Source organism: Numida meleagris, chromosome 4 (assembly GCF_002078875.1).
Source record: "Numida meleagris isolate 19003 breed g44 Domestic line chromosome 4, NumMel1.0, whole genome shotgun sequence".
NCBI lineage: Eukaryota > Metazoa > Chordata > Aves > Galliformes > Numididae > Numida > Numida meleagris.
Window position 1 is genome coordinate 87,069,118 of NC_034412.1, and position 22,295 is coordinate 87,091,412.

The following is a 22,295-nucleotide window of genomic DNA, read 5'->3' on the forward strand; positions in this document are numbered from 1 at the left end:
AGTGCACGTTGGTATTCTCTCCATTATGTTGTTGGGTATCAAAAAGCGCAGAGAAGTAAGGTAAACACATAGTTTTATAATCTAATAGCATGCTGTTTAGAAAATCTCAAATACAGCATGGAATCCTGGCTCTCTGCCTGTTTTTGCTGCCTACCATACACAGCCACATCCTTGTTAGGATCCAAGAGTCATCATCTGGTCAATCATATTTAACCACTGTATTGATAATTTAGACTAAATACTAGCATTTTTGTCATTCCTTTCCCACAGTGTAACCTTCAACAGAGAGGTTATATACACCACTCTCAGAGTACAGTGGAGTTGGCCTGGATTTAGGATCTTAGTATTGAGAGGGAAGGCTTCGTGAGCATGTAATTTTATTACAAATCTTCTGTTGAAGAAAGCCTGTGTGCTTTTTGCAGCTGTGATCCACATTTGCGTTGTGCAATATGCTTTAGGAAACAGTTACTGTACCTTGCTAGCTTGCATTGTGTTACAGTATTCACAGCAAATTATTTTGCTACTATCACTCTATTGCAAAAAATACTCTCCAATGTATTAAATCCTTTCAAAGCATTTTTCTTCTTTATATATAACAAAGTGAATGTGGTCACATCTGACTATTTTACCTAATAATACAATGGTAAGGTTTGGGGACTAGATAAAAAAAATTACAATGCATTCTCAAGATCTGAAGGCAAGTGTAGACAAAATACCGGCATAAAACCAAACCATTTTTCATTAAATGATAATTTAGAGTATCACGTGATCACCCGTTGCTATTGTGCTACATAATGGTAACTACAGAAGATCAAATGCTTTCCCGTAGGGCCCAGATCTGATGGAGATAGAGGTCAGCATATAAATCACTGTAACGGCAACTTTTGATGGAGATGCTTACACGAGTGTTGCTTGTTTAAATTCCCTATAACCTGCAGTGCTCATTCACCTTTCCCTGCAACTTGCAGTTTCACTAAAAAGATGAATAATGGAGAGAAGTCAAAAGATGGACCTGAGTGTTGAAGGAACAAAAGACATAAATTCCCAGCCTGAGCAAGGAAAATTTTAGATGTTAATGACAATATAAACTTGAAGTGCACATTGTAATGTGACCTATATCCCATGGATTTTGGGAAACAATTGCAGACATTTAAAAACAGAAATAATCACTGGTTAATAGGCTATTATATGAACATTGGTTAGGCTACAAAATCAGCTGCCTTTCTGAGAAATATTTCAACATGAGGCATACTGTTTTTTTTCCCAGTGGGATTAAAGAGTTATATGATTGTAGAACTCGTTCTAGTTGGAAATTGGATCTGTAATATATAGAACTGTATGTCCCTGGTTCACTGAGAAAAGTGTTTTGTCTGTAGTGGATGTAGACTCCCTACTCCCTAGGAAATGTTGTGGCCTAAATCTGAGTTCACAAATTATCCCCCAAAGCACAGACAAACACATTCATTCATTAAGTGCAAATTTGAATGTGGATAAGAAAAAAATGTCAGCAGTTATTTTGTACTAGAAAAGTCTTGGCTTAGTGATACACCTGCCCCTTTCTGGCTGGATTTTTGTAAAAACGTATTCTGATGACTGTGTGCAGATTAGCAGAGGAACTTGAGGACACCTTGATATCTTGAAGATAGTGTGTGATGGGAACAAGGTGAGCGGAACTTCCTGAGACTTGAGAGATTGGGTCTGTTGTTTTTGAGAGTTTACAGGAATTTGCTGTTCCTTCCCATTCACCAGCACTGATAAGCACCACCAAAACAAATAAATACATCTATAAAAACTTAATTTTTTTTGTTTTATCCTGTTTAAACTACTTCCTGGTAATCTGACATTTCTTATTCAGAGTTTGTTTTTCAGGTGAACAGTTCAGCTTCTCACTGTCTTGCAGTGATAGCAGTCAGTTAGCATGGAGCCACAAGAGGTTGTTCAGGCACATGCCTGCATTGTTTTATTCTGCTCTCTTCCTTGCTGGCTGCAGCAATTGTAACAGCCTGAATCACTCCTAGCCTTTCATTAATACCCACTGCCTCCCTACAAAACATGCCCATGAGTGTTTGCAAAGTCACATTCATAGCTCTACAGTATTTAAAACTCTTCCTAGTGATAAGCCTTGAAAAAGATGTTCAGAACACAAGGCTTAGTAGAACCAGGCTTCTCTGTAGGAATGGATTTAGCATCCAGAATTTGTGGAAAGCATGAAACGTGATGATGCATTTGGGAATTTCTAGTGCTTAGCAATTTGCAAATCACATCTCTAGTATATGACCAGTATGAATGAAATTAATGGAGTTACTTTCTGTTTATGATGGTGGAAATGAGGGCAGTGTGTAGTTCATTTGAATTAATTTGACATACATCATAGAATCATTAAGGTTGAAAAAGACCACTAAGATCAGTTAGTCCAACCATCAAGCCGTGTCCATCATGCCACTAAACCATGTCCCTAAGTACCATATCTACCCTTTTCTTTCCATGGGCAGCCTGTTCCATGTTTGATGTCTCCTTAAAAATCACTGAGTTCTCATCTAAGGATTAAAAAAAAAAGAGAAAGAATTGAGTTCTAAAAATGCTCAGCAATTCTCAGCACTCAGTGTGACCAGCCTGGTTTTCTCAGCTGTGTTTATTTACTTTTATCGTGGTTGTACCTACATGCAAAATATGATTGAGCTTGGCACTGTCCAGATGTGAAACAGAGACAGTCTTGCCCTGGGCAACTTGTAATCAAGCTCACACAGGAGTACAGATGTGTTGTAGCCTTTTGAAAAGTGAACTAGGACTGCAGGCACATTGACCACGTTTCAGATGGTGGGATCCTATTGCTGCTTAGTTCATGAACTTGAACGTCAGTGCTATTTCTGCATCTCCAAACACCACCTTGATAGACAAGAACTGACAAATTTTAGTTATTACTTTCTGAAAGATTTTGATTTAGGATCCTTTGGTTCTGTATAAACGTGCAGTATTGTTTAGTAATCTACGGGAGTTATTTCACAATGCACAAAGGTCTGTTTGAAGGCAATTTGGGAAGACTAGCCATCCACCTGGGCAATCTTTCTTCTTGATTGAGACAGTGAGGCTTCTTTTTTTTCCCACTTGTGGTTTGGGGTTCTTTTTGGTCAGTGTAGCTTCTTTGATGTCTTTTATGTCTCATAGGCATTTGTTTTCAGTAGCAGTAAATGAGTAATAGCCTATTCCTCTACAAGCTTTTTTTCTTGTCTGCTTATTAATTCTCTAAAAGAAATGCCTAGGAGCAAGCTGATGAAGTGAGGTAGATTTGAATATGAGACACTGTCAGGGAAGAGAGTAAATAATTTTTTTTTCCTTTTTTTTTTAATGTTTTTTTTTTTTCCCCCCTGCCTGTCACTGAACTGTTTAACTTGCAATAAATTACCAAGAACTGCTAGTGAATTAGTATGCCACCTGGGACAGACAGTTGATTATTGTGTGATTTCTGTTTACTTCTCTGGAATGGGCCTCAGATGAGTGCTTCTTTCAGAAAGCTCACTTGTATAAATGACAAAATGCATTTTTTTTCTTGATACAGATTATAGTAAGAGTTTTTAGTTATTTTTTAATTATGTTAAAAAAGCTCTTCATAACTCATAGTATTGTTTTATGGGTCATCCTTTGTGGCTAACTCACATTGTACAGTCTCTACTTAATTAGTTGTGCTGTATTGCAGTGAGTTTGGTTCTTGCAAGTTTTTAGGAACTTTATCTCAAATACAATTGATATAAAAGACCATGTGTCTTCTTGTGCTTTTTAACAGTGACTGTGGCCCAGGGCTACAACGACTTAAAAGATAAGAGGTGAGGGACAAGGTGTCCCAAAAATGTATACTCTAAAGACATTCATGAACAAACATACAAAAACACAAGAACAAAAAGCACATGTTGCTGCTTTGATCAGAAAAGATTATTTGGATAAAGATATGTAAATAAGCATTCCTAATTATTATTACACTGGAAAACTGAGGATAAAATATCATCCTTCTAATTTAGGGAATCTGACAGAGATATTGCCTCATCAAGATGCTGAGGCTTGGTCTAAGAGGTAATCTACCTTGCTTTATCCAGGCATCTAGCTTTCTCCAACAAAATACACAGCAACTTTTTTTTTTTTGAGGATAGTATATCAAGAGACACCCACTGTGCTGGCTGGAGAGATGAGCTGACGGTAAACTTGTGAAGTTCAACAAAGGCAAACACAAAAATAAATAAATAAATCTGGTAAATGGAATACAAGAACTCCAGCAACTGTACAAAGAGGGGTCTGACTGGCTAGAAAGTAGCTCTTCAGAAAAGATCTGGTGGGTCCTCATTGAACACCCAAGAGCACAGCAGAGTGCCTTTGCAAACAAAGGTAGACACACTTACTTTGGAAAGAATGTAGCCAGCAGGTCTAGCGAGATAATACTTCTCCTCTGTCCAGTGGTTTTGGGACTGCATCTGGAACAGCTCATCCAGTTTTGGGCTCCCCTGGACAAGAGAGACATTGGCACAGCGGGTGGAGCTCAGCAGTGGGCATGCAAGGAGAGGCAGAGAGAGCTGGGCTTGCTCAGCCTCAGGGAAGATCTTCTTGCTGTCTTAAACCATGCGTACCTGAAGTTGGAGACTCTTCTCAGAAATGTGGACCTAGAAGGAGAGGCAGCAACGCAAACTGGAAAACAAGAAATCCAGCAGCTTGCCAGGAAACAAATTTATATGATGAGATCAAACACTGACAGACTGTCCAGGTTGTGAGATCTCTACCCTTATAGGTGCTCAGGACTCAAGAAGACATAGTCCTGAACTACCTGCTCTGCCTGGCCTTGCTGCAGGAGGAGGTTGAGCTGGATGAAAGTCCCTTCCTACCTACGTGTTCCTATCAATCCCTATTCTTTGGCCCTATTGGTCCCTATTCTTGGTTGTTATCCACACAGTCTATCCATTAGCACAACAGACGATTTGAAGAGCAGAGGTGAAGGAGAGGGAAAAATGGAACAACTGAAGTTCTTATCCAGAAATAAGAACATGCTTATTGGAAAGGAAAGAAAGGGAAAGGCTGTAAAAACACACAACTTCCAAGTCAAAGAACTACGTTCTTATGCAACATCTGGACAGTATCCATCAGTGTTTATCAAACACTGGAACTGCATCTGCCAGAACAATAGCTAATTACCAATTGACATTAATTGTTTTCATCCTTTTTGTTTAGCCCAGTTTACTTAAGACTGCTTGCTCAGTTCCAAAGGCACACAGGTCTGTGCTTTGTTTGCTGTGTATGTACGTGCCAGCTGACCAACAGATTTAATCAAAAACATAAACATCTGCAAAACTGAGATTAGAAATCAGTTCTGGAGCAGTGAGGTTTTTGTCCCTCATGAAAGTTAACTCTAAGATACTGAGACCACTGGAAACATCAGTATGATGTGGTGTTAATGTACAGTAAATTTATTATTCAGGTATAATAAATGGTCCATTAAATGGAAAATTTGAAGTTACATCACAGTAGGTAATTTTTTCATAAGTCAGAACAACTCCTAGTATTAATATGAGGGTTTTTTGTAATGCTTATTTCATTGAAGGGGGAGGAGAGGAGAGAAGAGTTGCATTTTTTCTTTAATTACTCCTATAATTCATTTTGCTTATTGGGGCTGCTTCTGTTAGCTCCATACATACTTCCAGTATATTCAGAATAATCAAATGACTTGTATGGTATCGGGCACTTGCTGCTAATAAAATCAAAATATGAACAATATGGGGATTTTTAATAAAACAGCAGAGATTTTTCTTTCTTCCTTTGTTGAAATTGTTCTTGTCAAAGTATCTTATTTGGTGTTTTGTTCTCCCATTCTTGAATTTCTCTATTTCTGTGATTCTTCCATCTCCCTTTCAGCACTGGCTGTAAGCACAGAAATAATTTTATTCCCATCCTGTTGGTATTGATGTGAAAGTTAGAGAAACAGTGATATATGTAAAGCCCGATATGAAATTTGCATTATAGCCTCAATTACAAAACCAAAGTCTTCCTAATTTCCAGGCCAGTGATAAGACCAAAGTCTGTTTTGAATTCTGCTTTTGATGGGGTCAATACCAGGGTTCTCAGAACAAGCAGTTTGTGAAGTTCCTGCTGACTCTGATAACAGAATTGTTACCCAAAGACTTACCTTAGCCTGAGGTTTTCAGAGGTCTGTTTAGCTTTCTAACTTAGAAGAAAAAATAACCATATCACTTGGGTTTACTTTTCCAGTGGCAGCCATAATTCAAAGCTGAACCTCTTTAGCAATATTCTTGCTGAGGGTTATTAATCACAGCATTTGACTGCGAAGATACCGAGACTCATATTTGTGCAACAACACTTGATTGCTCTAACAAAGGCACTGTCTTTGTCCCAACAAATATTTTCTCCTTATGTGCATATGGGGGCACAGCCCAAGAAGAAATATCTTCTCCTAATGCCCTCATTGGCCTTAGGAATCATGCTGGTAAATTTGCTTTTGTAAGTTGTCAGCAAAACCTGTCAGTTATGGCAAAATGATGCCTTTCAATAGAAAAAAAACGTTTTATACATTGTCTTTCAAAAGCTTCAGTCAACACCTGTCCTAAGTACACATGGAGAAAACTAGCACAGTGAGTGCCAGATTTGTGCATTTTCTAAAACCCTACCTCAATATAAAATGGGTGTTTTACAAAAATCTAAACCCTGATGGAGAGAGTTTTGTTATCTACAGTGCTGCTAGAATCAGGCACAGCAGTGCTGTATGCTTCTGAATATAAAAGCTCTATTCTTCAGTGAAGTCCTTTTTCTATTAATGAGATTTGCCCTAATGAGACCAAAATTACTTTAAAAGACATTTCCTTTCTGCTTTTCAAGGGCTTTTTTCCAGTCCATTTGGACTGGATATCAAAGATAAGGGGAAATATTTCAATAGCAAGAGATTTTATAATTAAGCTTTGTATCCTACATAATGGAGATATAGCCAAATTCAAGTGAAAAATAATTACTGTTTTTCCAATGCTTGCTTCTGCTGCTCTGCCTTCCTTTCTTCTCCCCCTTCCATTTTCCCCTTCAAAACCACATAATCGGCTGTGGCTTGTGTATGAAAGACTTGCTCAATGCAGCTCTTTCTCCAAGATTTCCTATTTTCTCCTGTGGTTTAGAAGAGAAGAGTTGTTCAGTCTTCAACTACACCTAGTTTTCCATTAAGGAGACTACCTACAGTTCTTAAAATGAAGGAGATGCTTCCTCAAGGGTAAGGTCTTTAATAACTAACTTCATATTGCCACTTACCCCTTTAGATACGGAAACAGACAAGTTGAAAATATGATGCAAGACACCTCTGTGACATTTAGTAGGTGATGCTGAGATGGGCAAAGTGTTTACCTTGTTCCAATCTTCAGAAACCTTTTCCAGTCAGTAGAGCCTTACAGAGCTCTCAGTGATTCTAGCCAGCTGCTTCAGCAAGCTTGGATGTATCCCATCTGGTTGCAGGAACCTTTGTGTGTGTACAAATGTAAGTATGCACCTACACAGAACATTAAGTGTGTTCTTTATGAATTGTAATACAGTCAGTGAGTACACTGATCTCCATAAGACCTGCTTTATGGAATTGGGAGAGAAAGGAATGTAGGTGTTTCAAGCTGATGTCTCAGTTGGAGTTACAGATATCTTGGGAACATTATAACATGATCTTGGCAAGAACACCAAGAATTTGTTTTCATTTCAGAATTGGAGGGGACAATTTCAGCAAAGTGAGATTCCCCAGAGCAATGCTTTAAAATCTCAGTTTCCTAGTGTTTCCAGAAATTTCTTACTCTATCTTGTAAGAGAATTATCTTTCATAATAAAACACCAAAAGACACACTACTTTGTGTCCTGCGTATTACACAGTGTGGTAAGTCTTGATCAGTCCCATACAACTGTTATTTTTAACTACCACAACTGCCTTCCATTCATTTATGTTTTTGATTTGTCCCCTGATTACTGTTCATTTAATTTCTCTTTGAGCTCAGTGCAGTTTTTCATCCAAGCAATTTAGTGGTTGGAGACCAGGAACTGTTTGACCTCTCTCTTCATTAAATTAGATCAACACATATATGCAGCCATTTTTTTGTGTGCATCCATTATACTGTTTGGGAAGTGTTGTTTTGTACTTACGCTCTTTGATGTGTTCAGGCAGAAAATATTTACAGGTTTACTGGAAGTCTGCAGAATAACTTCTTGAATTAGATTAGTTGTGAATGCCCAAGCTAAAAAAGATCAGTGTGTGCCTGTTCTGTCTGGGAAATAATAACATTTGTGGAGACGTTGGTAAGAAAGAACAAAACTTGCCCATTTCTGCTGTGCTATCCAACTTGGTTTTTTTCCTCCGTGTCACGTGCCTTTATTTTATGGGCAGTATAAAACTTGGTTAGAGAACATTCCCCTGCTGAGACAAGACCTGGCCATATGTCTCCCCTAGTGCTATTCCCCACTCAAACTGCTGATGAAAGGCACGCTGGGAAAAACTTCTGATTTTGTTCCTGATTTATCAAAACACATAATTTTAAATTAAACTATTTGAATATGTAAAATATCAATAAGATAATAATCACAAATACTGAAATGTAACATGAAATGTGGAAAAAAGGAAAAAAACTGTAACAATATTAGCTACCTTCATATTGATAGTCTGTACCTAATACAGCTTTTGCACCTCTCCATGTGAGTTTAGCCTATGCTAAGAGGTTTGTTGGGTATATTACAGTTATTCGCTACTAATTAACTACTTGTTCATAATTGTAACAATGTGTTTTGCAAAAGATAAACAATGTATGTCCATTAACTAGTTCTGTTTTTTCAAAGAGCTGTTAGGAATGAGTAAATTAGTATTCCCAACAGCTCTGCAAGATGGCTTTACAAGTAACGCTATCAAAATTTGCTATTACAGAAAGAGCTGTCTGTGAAGACATTGAGTGCTGTTTCTCCCTGTGCTGTGACCTTTGGCATATTCACCCCCCTGATATGTTTTTAAACAAAGCATACCTCATGAAAATTTGGCTTGCCACTCAACTTGAGTGGCCATGAATCTTAGATTCCAGCAGGTTCCAGCAGATGTGTGAAATTTGCTTGCTTATCCTACCCAACACTTCTCTAAATAAGAAAACTGAGGAATGGAGCTGCAGTTAGCATTCCTCAGAGACTTACTCAGCATAGTCAACATCTTTGAGGTGTTCAGCTTTAGTGATCAGGCATATTTAAATAGGTATCAGTTACCAACAAGTGCAACGGAACAAGATTTTTAAACTGGTGAAAAACATCAATCAGAACTTTAGTACTTGTTTCTCTGTTGGCATTCCTTACTATGATATGTAACCAGCCTTATACTTGCTGCCTGTGTAGTGAATGTTCTGGAAAAAAGGCAACTCTTTCAAAACTGTTTCCTTTTACTAGCAGATTATGTAATTTCAGTCTTGCCTGGTTGCAGTTTAAGCCAGTTTTTCTCCATTGTGTTGCTATAATAGCGTGTTAAACGTTGACTCTGATGTCTATTCCCTTCTCCTCATGTTTCATCTGTAAACAAATGCTCCAGTTGGTAACCAGCTCATTTTTGATCCCGAATTCTTAATATTAGGATATTAAGTGTCTAACATGCTGTTTTTACTAGTTAAATAATATGACAGCTTCAGCTGTGATTCTCAAAATGATTAATGAGGTGGCCACAACACAGGGGAGCTGAAACTCTACTACATGCTTTCCATTAGCCCCCCCCAGGATTGTTTCTTGTAGCCCTTCGCTATATGATTAGTAGAACAGACATTTCTTGGGAGCCCTCCTTAACATTCCCACCTTCCCTTCCCTAATGGCAGTTCTCACAGAAACTAGTTGCTATTTTGAAATGTATATGTTTGACAATTTGGAAAGAGCTCCTTAGGAGAAAGGAAATACAAATTCTAGAAGAAGCTGTGAATGCTTACCATGGAAAGTAATATACTATTTTGGGATATACGTATGTATGAATATGCATTTATGCAATTCAGTTGCATACAAGCTGGATTTCTAGATCTTCTCAATTTTCAGTGATTCATTAATGATTGTATTCATTAATAACTATAACATTTAAAAGGACTGATTTTGAGTGCAACTTCAAGGAAAAATCTACAAGATTAAACTGCTAGCTGGGAGGTTTTTTATTTTTACTTTCTGCTTGGAATTACCCTGGTTTGATTCTTTATATATTGTTTTTTTACCACTGTGAGATCAAGGGAACTATATTTCACTCTGCAGCTTTTCCACTCTTGAGTTATCAGGTCTTTCATACCATCTAGGAAAAAAATCATAACCCTTGGCAGTCCACTTTGTGTTTTATGAATGCTGTCTGAGAAGCAACATCTCATTTACAATTGTCACCAGGATCTTGAGTAATTTCTGTATCAGCCAAGGACATCTAATAACACATAAATAACGTAAATTGTAAGAACAAGAAAAATAAATGACTTAGTTACTTAATCTGAAAAAATGTTGAAGGTGTGACTGCAGTGCTGTGGAGCTATATCAATACTGCCCTGACATAGACAGTACTGCCATGAAGAATATTTAGCCTCAAAGCTCATGTGTACATGCAGTTTTATGGGGTGGTATCAGGAGTTTGGGGTTGGCCTGTGCCCAGCAGCCTTGTCTCCCTCTCAGATAGCAACTTTCATCTAGGCATAACATTATATGTTCTTAATGGAAGTTAATTGACCTTACTGGGGATAGCTCGTAAGTATGAAATTAGTTCCATCTTTAAGTATTTTGCTGGAATGGGTCCAGCACTCCCTATGATTAAATCCCAGCAGCCAATTCCTCTATGTCCAGTGGGAGTTACATCTACCGAAGGATGTGGAGAGATGCAGGTGCTTCCAGGGCATGCATGGCATCTCTTGAATAGCTCCTATATACCCTTAAAGGAAATAAGGATCACATAATTTAAAAATGGTGTTTATCACCTATCTCATCACTTACTGCAGAAGTCTCCTGTGGCAAGTCTGATGGTACAACTCTAGAAATTTCTTCATTGTGGACTTCTGGATTTTATTTTCATTTTCTTGTTTTTTAATGCTAGAGAAAAGGAAAGGAAAATAAAATCTAGAATTATGTAAGATCAGTTGCCAAAGCTGAAAGAGACAGCACAATTTTAATATGTTAGAAGATTGCCATGTATTAGAGAAAGTGCTGATTAAGATCAAATTTATCTTCAGTTTACATTTTTATTGGACCTAAGCTTAGGGGAGGGGGATTATATTTCAGACACAGTGCAAATGATGCATGTTAATGTCCTATGTTTATTGCCACTTGAAATTACAGCACGGCTTTGAATTGCTGCCAAAGCTACAGTTAAGACTCCCTGGTAATAACTATGATTATTCCAAGTTTTCGTGGTGATAGTGGGAAGAAGAAGTATGATGCCCAGACTACTGTAGCCTTAGCTGTCACCATCTTCTTATCCTTTGGGGCTCAGGCTGTCATTCCACTTAGTACAGGGAACAGGTAGACATAGATGTTGGCCAATCAATCCTGAAAGAGAGATTAAATATAAGTGGATTTAATCACATTATTTTTAGATTTATTTGGCTTTTATATTTCTTAACTACTTCACTAGCTTCCTGAAGCAAGAAAAAGCATAGCTTTTCTTTATGTTTTTGGAATGCTTTAATTCTATACTGACATGGTGTACAGTTTTTCATTTTTATTAGAAATCTCTTTTTTTCTCCTTCATGTTGATGTATGTCATAGCTTATTTTTATTGACTTTCTTGGTAATCTGTGGGTTATGTTTTCACCTTGAAATATTCTTTTACCTTCACTTAACTATTGCAAGTTGAAGATACACATTTGATATAAATGTATACCCACATATTACTGTGGTTTGTTTAGCTGATGAGAAATTAGGAAGTGAGGTCAGGGATAAACAGCATAATATTAAGCTACATTTTTACTGTAAAAAATATTAAGTGTTTGACAAGGAGGGAGAAATGCTAGGTAAAAAGTGCTGTCTAAAAGAGTAGTTGTTTATTCTGAGTTAAAACCATCAGCAATCACTTTAAGTCAGCCCTCCAGATAGTATGTCCTCGTTGCATCCCTTCATCTGTTGCTAGTAGGAAGGTTTTGGTATTTCTTGCATGTACAAGGTAAATAATACTTGTTGTGGAAAGCATTTAATGTGGGGACAGTATTTGTTCTGGAATATTTTCCTCAGTAAGCAGTACTAGCCAGCAGGCAAGTCTGAGAACGCTGTGTGTTAGCTGAGGGGAACAGATCTGTATGCCTGGCACAAAGTAATCAGTTTAAACTATGGAAATATAAATCAGAGCACTGAATGAAATTCAAAAATATTTCATTAAATGAATTATGATACGTGTGTGGATAAGAGTATGGTTAGGGACTCTCTCCTGTATGCTTAAATGTCTACAATCTTCAAGCTACATTTTTTTCTCACAGATTTAACTCTGAAAGATGCATAATATATATATATTTTTAAGGACAGCATTAGCAAATCTCACAGTGTGTTTGCATTTCATTATATCTGACATTTTTCTTCAGACTTCCAATTCTAGAATAATGTTCGCTGAAAAGCTGCTTTCTGGGTCCTTATTATGGGTGAAGGCAGATATGCCTACACACAAGGTTCATCAACAGTGACAACCACTCCCAGCTTTATAAAATCAAATCTTTTATTATTTGGAAGCCTATCTTTTGGTATTTTTGTCATCAAAAGATTTACTGGGCCAAAAAAAAAAGAAAGCAAGACTGTAACACTGTAGTCCAGAGTTTACCATTCTCTTCAGGTACAGCCTTTGCCTTTTCTAGTGTATATCCTGTACTGATTTATCTTTGTTGTGGATGCTTTTAAAGACAAATGGAAGGGAATGCAGATAATGACATTTCTGAAAATTATTTGGACTAGAAGACAGTATCCAAAGGAATTCGAAAGAATTAAGCATTCTATAAGGAATTAGTGCTGCTTCTAGTGATGCAGCATGGAAGAACTCATACACACTGCATACTCGTGCACCATCCACACATTAACATTCAAAGACATACCTGGGCTTCATCAGGATTTGTGGAGCTCTCATTTCAGCATTGCGTGTGGAATATGCTTGGCCCTTTCACACAAGACCAGGTGGTTCTTTCTGTGATCTCATCGTAAGCCAACAGATTTGAGCATTAAGCCTCTCAGGTAGCATGCGGGTTGTTTGAATTCCTTTATTTCTAAAGAAAATTAGATGTTTGGAGCCTAAGTTGCAGTTAGCAGTGTAACTGGGAAAGTACAAGTCTCCATGATGATGATAGATACTTCTCTCTATGTTGTGATGCAAGTGAAGATACAGGGAAGCACACTGTAACCACATTCAATTTTAGTCTGGTGTCATGCCCTCTGCAGAAAACTGACGAATGAACATATTAAAAGAATCTTTGAGCGCTGTATCCGGGTTGTGAGCCATATACTTGGATGATATATACTAATAAATTATGCAGATATTGTCTGAAAAGTTTACCCAGGATAAAGGAATCCATGCATGTTATGGATGGCTCTTGTGAGGGTGTCATTTATAGAGGCCTAACAATAAAAATGACACATCTTCCTACTCTTGGGTAAAGTCATAATCAAAAATATAGAAAATCATAGAAAGATTACTGGCCTAGTCACACAGCTAAACACCATAGATGTGACTTAATGAATGATATAGCATGGGGTTTTGTTGTGTACAATGGACTCCAAAGTATATATGTAAGTCTCTTTTTCAGCAATGTACTTCAATATGTGCTTCATTTTAGATATATAAAAGCTATGCAGAAATTTCTGAAACTGTGTATGTATTTCGAGTACAAGTGTGCATTCTTAAGTATTCAGTATTTCCCCCAAGTCTAAAAGCAGTAAAACCCCAGACCAGCTGTCATATCTGTGCAATACATTAGAAATTTCAATTTTTTGGACTTCAGCTTTGCTCTAAAAAAAACTACTACGTAAAAATAGTACCATTTTTTTCTAATATATTTACTTCTTTGTATTCATATTATTCTAATGCTGTTTGCATAACTAGTTGCCATTTATCTCTTTTAACAATTTACAGTCAATGTATTGCAGTGATTAGGATTCTGTGGTGTCTTCTGCAACATTTGCTGAATATTTAAAATATGTTTTGATTGCAGGATCATTATTATTTTTTTTATTGTTTTTGCAGAGTGAGCTAAATAGAACCCAGCTGGCATTTTGAAAATCTGTTTTGTTTGTTAGCTATCAGTTTATAACGGCACCTTTTTGCTTCCAAGCTGGGACTATTTGGTCTGGAAAGACAATAAAAGTGGGTACTCACATTGGCATTTTTTGAATCATGCTATGGCGTGTTAGTGAACTGCAAAACGTAAAGAAAATGAGAAGAGTGCAATTCTGATTAGATTATGTGAGGGGAATTTCTCTGTTACTGAAAGCCTGATATGACGTTCAAATAAGAGAACAGCTCAAGCTATTAGTATGTTTGAGTTAAGGTACTATCTGGACATGAGAAGGCAATGCAAATAATTGAGTGGCTTATTTTTCTGCATCAAAGTGCAGAGAAATAATGAAAAGAAAAAAAAAGGAGTACCTTTTTATCCAAAGAGTATCAGCAGAACTTGAGGCAATGGAAAGATATTATAAACTAGTTCTTCCTCACGGTGAATATTCTGATATAACTGTAGCAGTGATTACATTTTTACATTTAGTATTTATAAAGGCAGCCTCACTAGAAAAAGTGAAGTATCTATATGGTTATGTTAAAATGAGTCATCATCAGTTTTAACTCCTTTTAGGTTATCTCAGGATTTTCTCACGTGGCTTCATAAACCTTGCATGAGGACCAAAATCTAAAGCTGTCACTCTGAGTAGAGATGAGAATTGTGGTCAATTTGTTGTGATTTGCAAGAGAAGTTATAGATTTTAACATTCATAGGACAAGAAAGATTAATAGGATCACCTCTTAGATACCTCTGAGGTTTTTTTCCATAGAACTTTGATAGATAAGGTATGCACAAATTCTGACATTTACACAAGAAAAAATAAATAGGCTTTGTTTTCTGTTTTAGAGATAGCAGTCTTCTGAGTGAATGTATGTTGTTATTGTTGTCTTTTAGATCATTCTTGTAAGTTCTTCCCATAATGACCGTGACCAAAGCCTTTTCATAAGCACAGATGAAGGAGCTACCTTCCAGAAACAACCAATTACTTTCTTTGTGGAAACTCTCCTCTTCCACCCAAAAGAAGAAGACAAAGTACTCGCTTACACAAAGGAAGGCAAGGTAAGCCATGAACATACTCTGTTTGAAGTTTAGTAGCTGTGTCATTAAGAGGATATGAAACTTTTGTGATTTGCTGCTGAATGTTGGGGTTTATGAAAGCAGTTGTCCAGAAAGAAGCCATATTCAGTGTTTGAGAAGCTTATTTGAATATTTATTTCATTCATGTCCAAGTTTTTGCTTTGTGGTAGCTTCAATCCTGTTATTTTCAATTGATATGGTTATTGGTAGTATTTATCCTTCTGGAGAATAAATACTGCCTCTGAAGCACACTTCACCCTAGAAAAATGACCATAAGCAACTGCTCTTTAATTTATAATGTAGTAGAAAGTTAATGAAGCTGAAATACTGCCTTCAAAGGCCTTTCATGGGATGTAAAATAAAATAAACTGTTCAATCATACAGCAGAAGAGTATTTTGGGAATCACCAAATCTGTAGAAATGTAGAATAATTCTCTCTCATGATATATTTTTAACACATACAGTAGTTGTATTATGTGATTTGTACATTTTGGCCACCTTTCTTTTTTTTTTTCTGGGTAAATTATAAAGTCATCTCTCTGGATGGGTAACAATAAACACCACTGAGTGAGTGCACGCTCTGTAAAAGTATCATTCATCTCTTTTTCACAGTGCCCAAACTACAACTTTAAAATCACTGCAGTTCTGGTCCTGATAGTGCTCTTATTTCAGCTCCACTGTAACTCCTTTCTTTAAGCTGAAATTAGACAAACTCCAGTCTGTCATCCGAAATCCAGGAAGAAAACTCTCTAACTCCAGTGTGGTGTTAGAAAGCGGTATTCCTTATTCCTCATGCTGGGCACTGGACGACTTGACAAGCAAGCGCACCCTCTCTGAGTTCAGGTTCTACATTTATACAGTTAAGACGTACATATCCAGTACATTGGCATACATATTCATTCTTTTTCAAGGTGTCATAGATACGTGCTAATGTCCCTTTGGGCATGCTCAGTGGTATTTAGGGTGGCCAAGTGCCCGCCTACTTCTTTCCCCTTTGTTCACCATCAGCTTCATCACTGAAACCTTTGACTCACTTTCATTCACTTTTCCCCAGTTTGGAAGATTTCCATTGCTTATTAGGCCATAGTGAGCTACTTTTTTAAAAACAATGTACGTGTAACATGAGGAAAATGTCCTTGCACATTTTGAGGCAAAAGATAAAAGTATTCTGTTGTGACTCCAATACTTCTCATGAGGCAAAATCATTGAGGCAGAAGATAAAAGTATTCTATTATTTCCCCCAGTGCAAAGTTATTGAGGGAAAACAAGACTGTTCACCCACTAAAGCTGAAATGGAAAGTTTTAGAACTATCACTTCTGGATTCCTTTTGCTAAACTGATATACTGGTTCTTAAACTAATGTACTAATCCCTGTTGTGAAGCAAACCAACCTCTAGCAAGTCAATTTCAATCCTTGTCAGAGGTCACAAAGGGTTTATATATGGTTGGAGAGAGTAGTCTGAGAAAGTAGCTGCAGCCAACTGCTGCACTGACTTCAGTTAAATTATATCAAGTCATCCTTGGGGATATTTTCTGGGGTATTTCAGTTAGTAGCTGATTGCCGGTTTGTGTTTACAGGCATTTGCAAGTAAGGATGGAAGCAGAATAAAAAAGCGTAACAAACCAAATGCAATCTCACATCACATGGAGTGTTTCACTTACCAGCTTGAATTCTAACTCGTAGCACAATTAGCTGTTACAAATGTGATGAATACCTGTTATGTGAACAAAATGCCACTGGAAAGCTAAAACTTGTGAAAAGCCAATGTTATGAGAAGTGCCATTTTCAGTTTGACTTTTGTTTCTGATGATTGACATAATCTGTGAGTTTTGTTTAGTTAGGAGATCAAATGACTCAAAAATGAAGTGGCAGATTCTGTAAGTGTCATAGTGTAATTGAGGACATTGACCATCCACACACAACCAGTCATTAAAAATATTTGCCAGAAAAGAGAAGGGGTTGGGAGCTCAAAGCGAGGCATTTCCTTTGTGTTTTGAGAAATCATATGTGATATAGAATTTTTCAGGCATTTTATATTTCGATAATCTTCCAAAAGGAGTGATATGATTACTTGCCACACTTAAACTGCAACTGGACTAAAAAATACAAAATAGTCAATAAAGAATAACTCTTCAGTAGTAGCAGGAATGTTTTATGTAATCTGATAGACTTTTCTCAGGGTTTCAGTATGACACTAAGAAGAGTCAACCATAAGGACATATTGGACAAGCCCTACATCTTTACCTGAGATGTATAAGAATGAAGGGTGCCTTTCACTATAACTGTGCAAACAACCTGCCCAGTTGTATAAGGTCCTTCGTATAAGATCTGACATATTTGGCCTAGCAGGAAGAGGAAGAAGAAGTGATATTGGCAAAGGAAGATTTAAAAATCAGAATCATGGCTTGACATACAAAGAAGTCGCTGTACCAAAACCAGAGAGAGCATTAATCTGAATTTGGCCTGGGGAGATTGTATACTCTGGATTGTTGAGTTAATTAACACTACTTTCACTGAAATAAAGTCATATCAAACAGTGACATGATCTAAAACTCAGGAGAATCCATACCCTCCTGTTACTCAGATGATTTCTTGCAAAGGCTCTTTGCAGAAATACAAGGAATGTAGGACTGTGTCCTTTGTAAAGAGCAGTCACCTAATCTTCTCTGTCTACTGGAGCATCGCAGCCTTTCTCACAGCTTCTGATTTGATTTACTTCTTATTCTCTATTGCAAAATCGGCATTGTTCTTTCATTCAGAACCCTAGATTTTATTTAAATACAGCTCTAGCCTCTGGCTGACACTATAAATGAATGCAAATCTAGTCAATGTAGTTGGACTAATCCATTTGTTGCCTCAAATCTATACTCCCTTTTTCTGGCTACCTCAGTTATAATGAATAACAATCAGCTATTCACTGAGTCTCGACAAATGCTTTTTGATTTTTAAAATTCAACAGACGTATGGTAGATTTTAATTGTTCACTAAGAATCTGTAAGGGTAGGAAAACTAAGAGACATATTTTCCACAAATCATTTTACGATTCTATGATTCTATGATTTTCAGTTTCTTTTAAAAATGATTCCTCGCAATTATTAAATGGGTGATAATAAGCATCTATTGGAAGTCTTTTCCAAAGCCAGAGATTTTAGCTGACCACTGTTTCCACCTCATCTATAAACTCAATTTGCAGTTTTGTTGTATGCACCTATTATAAAGCAAAGCCCTCATGGATCTTTTTCTTCATTTTAAGGAAGTGGAATGTGTGCTAAGGTTAGGTACTTAGTATTTTTTATTTATTTTGAATAGCACATTGGTTAAAAATCCATCTCAGTTTTGAACGTACCTTTTTATTCCTACTTCATTCTCCCTTGCAGTCAGACTGTGAGGGCTTTTCACTACACTAAACCGAACTGGTTTTTGTCTATGCATCAACTAGGTCAATATTATTGTAAGGAGTCAGAGTCCTGATCAGAGTTTCTTACCACAGCTGTGCTTTGCCTGCTTTAACTGAGAGTGCGGTAGAGTAAAGCCCAGTAATTGTGAAGTACAGAGTAACTGGGGAAAAAGATGTTTTCTATCTAACTGAAATTTAAGTAAATTTACCCATAGAGTTTATGTTGAGGGAAGTTATCTCAGGTATTACATAGTGATATAGCTATTTTTCTCTAGTAAAACATAATTCATAACAGTTTTTAAGATTAATCATTGAACTTGTAATTTTAAAACAAAAGCATTTCTTACTAATCCTCATAAAACTTTCCAATAACAGTGGTTGACTGAACTGTTGAATTATTCCCACATCAAAATAGAACAATTTTACTTGCATTTTTTCCCTATTAGAGATATTAAAAGAAAGCCTATCATATGTAAATTGGATTAAATAAGAAATGCATGTAGGCAGCAGGGGGCTCTAAGCTTGTCTCTTTAGAAGTATGATAGGTATTCGCTAATTTAAGCAGAGGAAACACATTATGATGGGAAATTCTAAGGGAAGGAGATTTTTGAATAACTATTCTATCTCACATTTTATAATGGGAAAAACAGCTTTCATGTCTACTCTATTGATACCCATCCATATCATTAGTATTTGCAGGGGTGAGCTGTTCAGAGGGAGAGCATAACTGAAGACTTCTCCAGGCCATCTTCTGCCTCTACTTAGTGACCATTTCTCAGGGGTCTGTGACTGGTATCCAAGAGGCAAGCACTGAAATACATCTTTCCTGATCAATTCTGTATACAATTTCTATGATATCTTTTGGTCCTACTTTAACAGAGTTTTTAATCCATTGACTTTCTGTCTTAAGTGTGTTTAGTAGAATTAAAGATTGAAGATTAAAGAAGCATTTGTGTTTGTTTGGTCAACAAATGGAAAGGAGAAGAAAAGTGCCCTTCTGCCCTCCCTCTTTTGTAACTTTGCTGGGGTCAAAAATAATCTGACCCAAAATGAATTGTGAACTGTTTTCGTGGTAAACAAGAAGATGTTGTCACCAAGTTTTATTCTTTATAGATGGTGTTTTAAAAGATTTTCTCTATGAAAGAGTATTATTCTGAAAATCATTGTGGAGATTTCCTGGAAATGATTTTTTTATTGATATGCAGTCAGTCATTTTAGTAGTGACATAGGACCTGTCTTTTAAGGTGTACATCATTAAGTCTCCTATCACCTATTTTTTCTGTTTTTGTTTTGTAGGTTTATGTATCCATTGACTTGGGGAAAAAATGGGTCCTTCTTCAGGAGCGTGTTTCAAAAGATCATATTTTTTGGTAAGAAACTTGTTACTTTCCAGATTAAAAAATGAACAGCAAATGTATTTCATTCTAATCAAGAAGAATGTTTCCAGAAGTGCTGATAAGAACAGCAGGAGCCTTCATGTCGTTTGCAGATTGAGTATGTCAGCATTGCTGCATCCACTATTGCAAATTCGTACTCATGCCAGTGACTGTGCTGAGTGTCAGTGTATATAGGGGTTACAGGTCTAAACCTATGGAGCCGAAGATTAAAGAGAACTGTAGTGTGCAATGGAATTGCTTTTTATTTTACTGGTAAAATTGATCTTTAGGGAGGAGAACAGTCTTTTCACAGAGAAAAATCTATAACATTTTTTAAGAAAGGTTGAATCAGACCTGTTAACTGGAGTCGTATATAAACTTAGGGAAAGTGATGAAAAATGTGACTATAGAATACACAAATCATTTTATTTTCAGGTCAAATATTTTGCAGTCTCTGAAAATGTTTAAGAAGTGATTTAAGCAGATTGACTAATTTTCTGAAGGATAAGCCAATGCGTGTTTTTTCTGCAAGTAAAGTATTTGCAAAATATGTAGCTTAATTAACTTCAAAATTAAACTTTGCTAGTATTTTTAATTGATTTCATATGTAAAAGTGGTCAGTTTGCACACTTATTATCTATTTGTCTTCTATGAGAAAAATACAGAGAATGCCACTTTCACATTTTACTTCAATATGTTAATATAGACTGTGCATAAATATATCATTCCCACTTATTAGTATATTTTTATTACAGGATTAATCATAATTTGCTGGTCACTTTTGTTCCCTAAGTGACTTTTGATTTGTTTTAGTTCTAGAATTGTCCCTGTAGAAATCAAGGGAGTTGTTCATACTTCCAAGCACCTTGATTTGTTCTGCAATCTCCTCACTGTCCACACTTTTAGAAAAGCAGCCTCTGCTTTGTTTGTAGTAACACCACTCTGATTTACTCCATTTCATCTCAACCTTTTCTGCTGAAACATTAGACTCAGCTTCATACTTTTCTGCTCCTGTGAAACATATCCTTACCAAAGAACTTACCTCTGCACAGCAGGCAGAACACTTCACATGTCTCTCAACTGCCATGCAAATGGTAGAATCACTTAGAAGTTACACAGTGTGTCAGAAGTGTCATGTCTCCCTAAGTAAAATTGCACAGGAGGTGAATTAGGAAGACATCCCGCTCAATCTTTAATTAAATAAACTTTTAAAATGTATTTGGCCTGAAAACCATTGAAGTCACTAACAAGTGCGTGCTTAATATTGTGTCTGTATTTTGCTGTATTTCAGAATCCTTGTGCTTCTTTATATCATTCAGACACAATCAGGGAAAACATCCCAGAACTTTGACAGAAATAACTCCCATTTATTACTTCAAAAAAATGTTTTTTTCATAAATGTCACATTCCTCTCAGTTAAGAGTCATAAATTCTGAGAACTTGTACATTTATAACCATTAGAAATAATTTGTGGGTTTTTCTTTGCCTCTTTTCTGTGTGGTTTGATCTCTCTGACTTTCCTCAAGAATTGTATGGGCCAGCAACAGCAAGAATTTGGGGGCAGATGTTTAGCACTGGCCCCTTCTTTTAACCTTACTAAGAGCCATTTCACATCGGATGTTGCAATACAGAAAGAATCTGCTGTGCAAGGTCCTGCACATGGGTCAGGGCAATCCCAAGCACAGATACAGGTTGGGTGGAGAATGGCTTGAGAGCAGCCCTGAGGAGAAGGATTTTGGGGTGTCAGTTGATAAAAGACTCAACATGAGCCCACAATGTGCAGTTGCAGCCCAGAAAGTCAACCATATCCTGGGTTGCATCAAGATAGGCATGATCAGCAGGAAGAAGGAGGTTTTAACCTAACTTATTTTCCTCATTTCAATTCTGCTCTTGTGAGACCCCACCTGGAGTATTGTGTCCAGTTCTGGGGCCTCCAATACAAGAAAGACATCAGGCTGTTGGAGCAGGTCCAGAGGAGGGCTGCAAAGATGATCAGAGGTCTGGAGCACCTCCCCTTTGAAGACAGGGTGAGGGAGCTGGGGCTTGTCAGCCTGGAGAAGAGAAGGCTCTGGGGGGACCTTATAGCGGCCTTCCAGTCCCTGAAGGAGGCCTACAGGAAAGCTGGGGAGAGACTTTTTAGAAGGGGATGTAGCAACAGGACAAGGGGAATGGTTTTAAACTGGAAGAAGGTTGATTAGATTAGACATTAGGAA

The 22,295-nt window shown here is 37.0% G+C and overlaps 1 protein-coding gene across 1 annotated transcript in view; it reads left to right on the forward strand.

Annotated features, from left to right (window-relative positions):
• SORCS2 (sortilin related VPS10 domain containing receptor 2) overlaps window positions 1–22,295 on the forward strand; it is a 550,592-nt gene that overhangs the window by 425,409 nt on the left and 102,888 nt on the right. Inside the window, exons 4-5 of the mRNA XM_021395917.1 lie at window positions 15,126–15,290; window positions 20,003–20,076. Coding sequence (XP_021251592.1) covers window positions 15,126–15,290; window positions 20,003–20,076 — 239 coding nt within the window. The remainder of the gene's footprint in view (window positions 1–15,125; window positions 15,291–20,002; window positions 20,077–22,295) is intronic.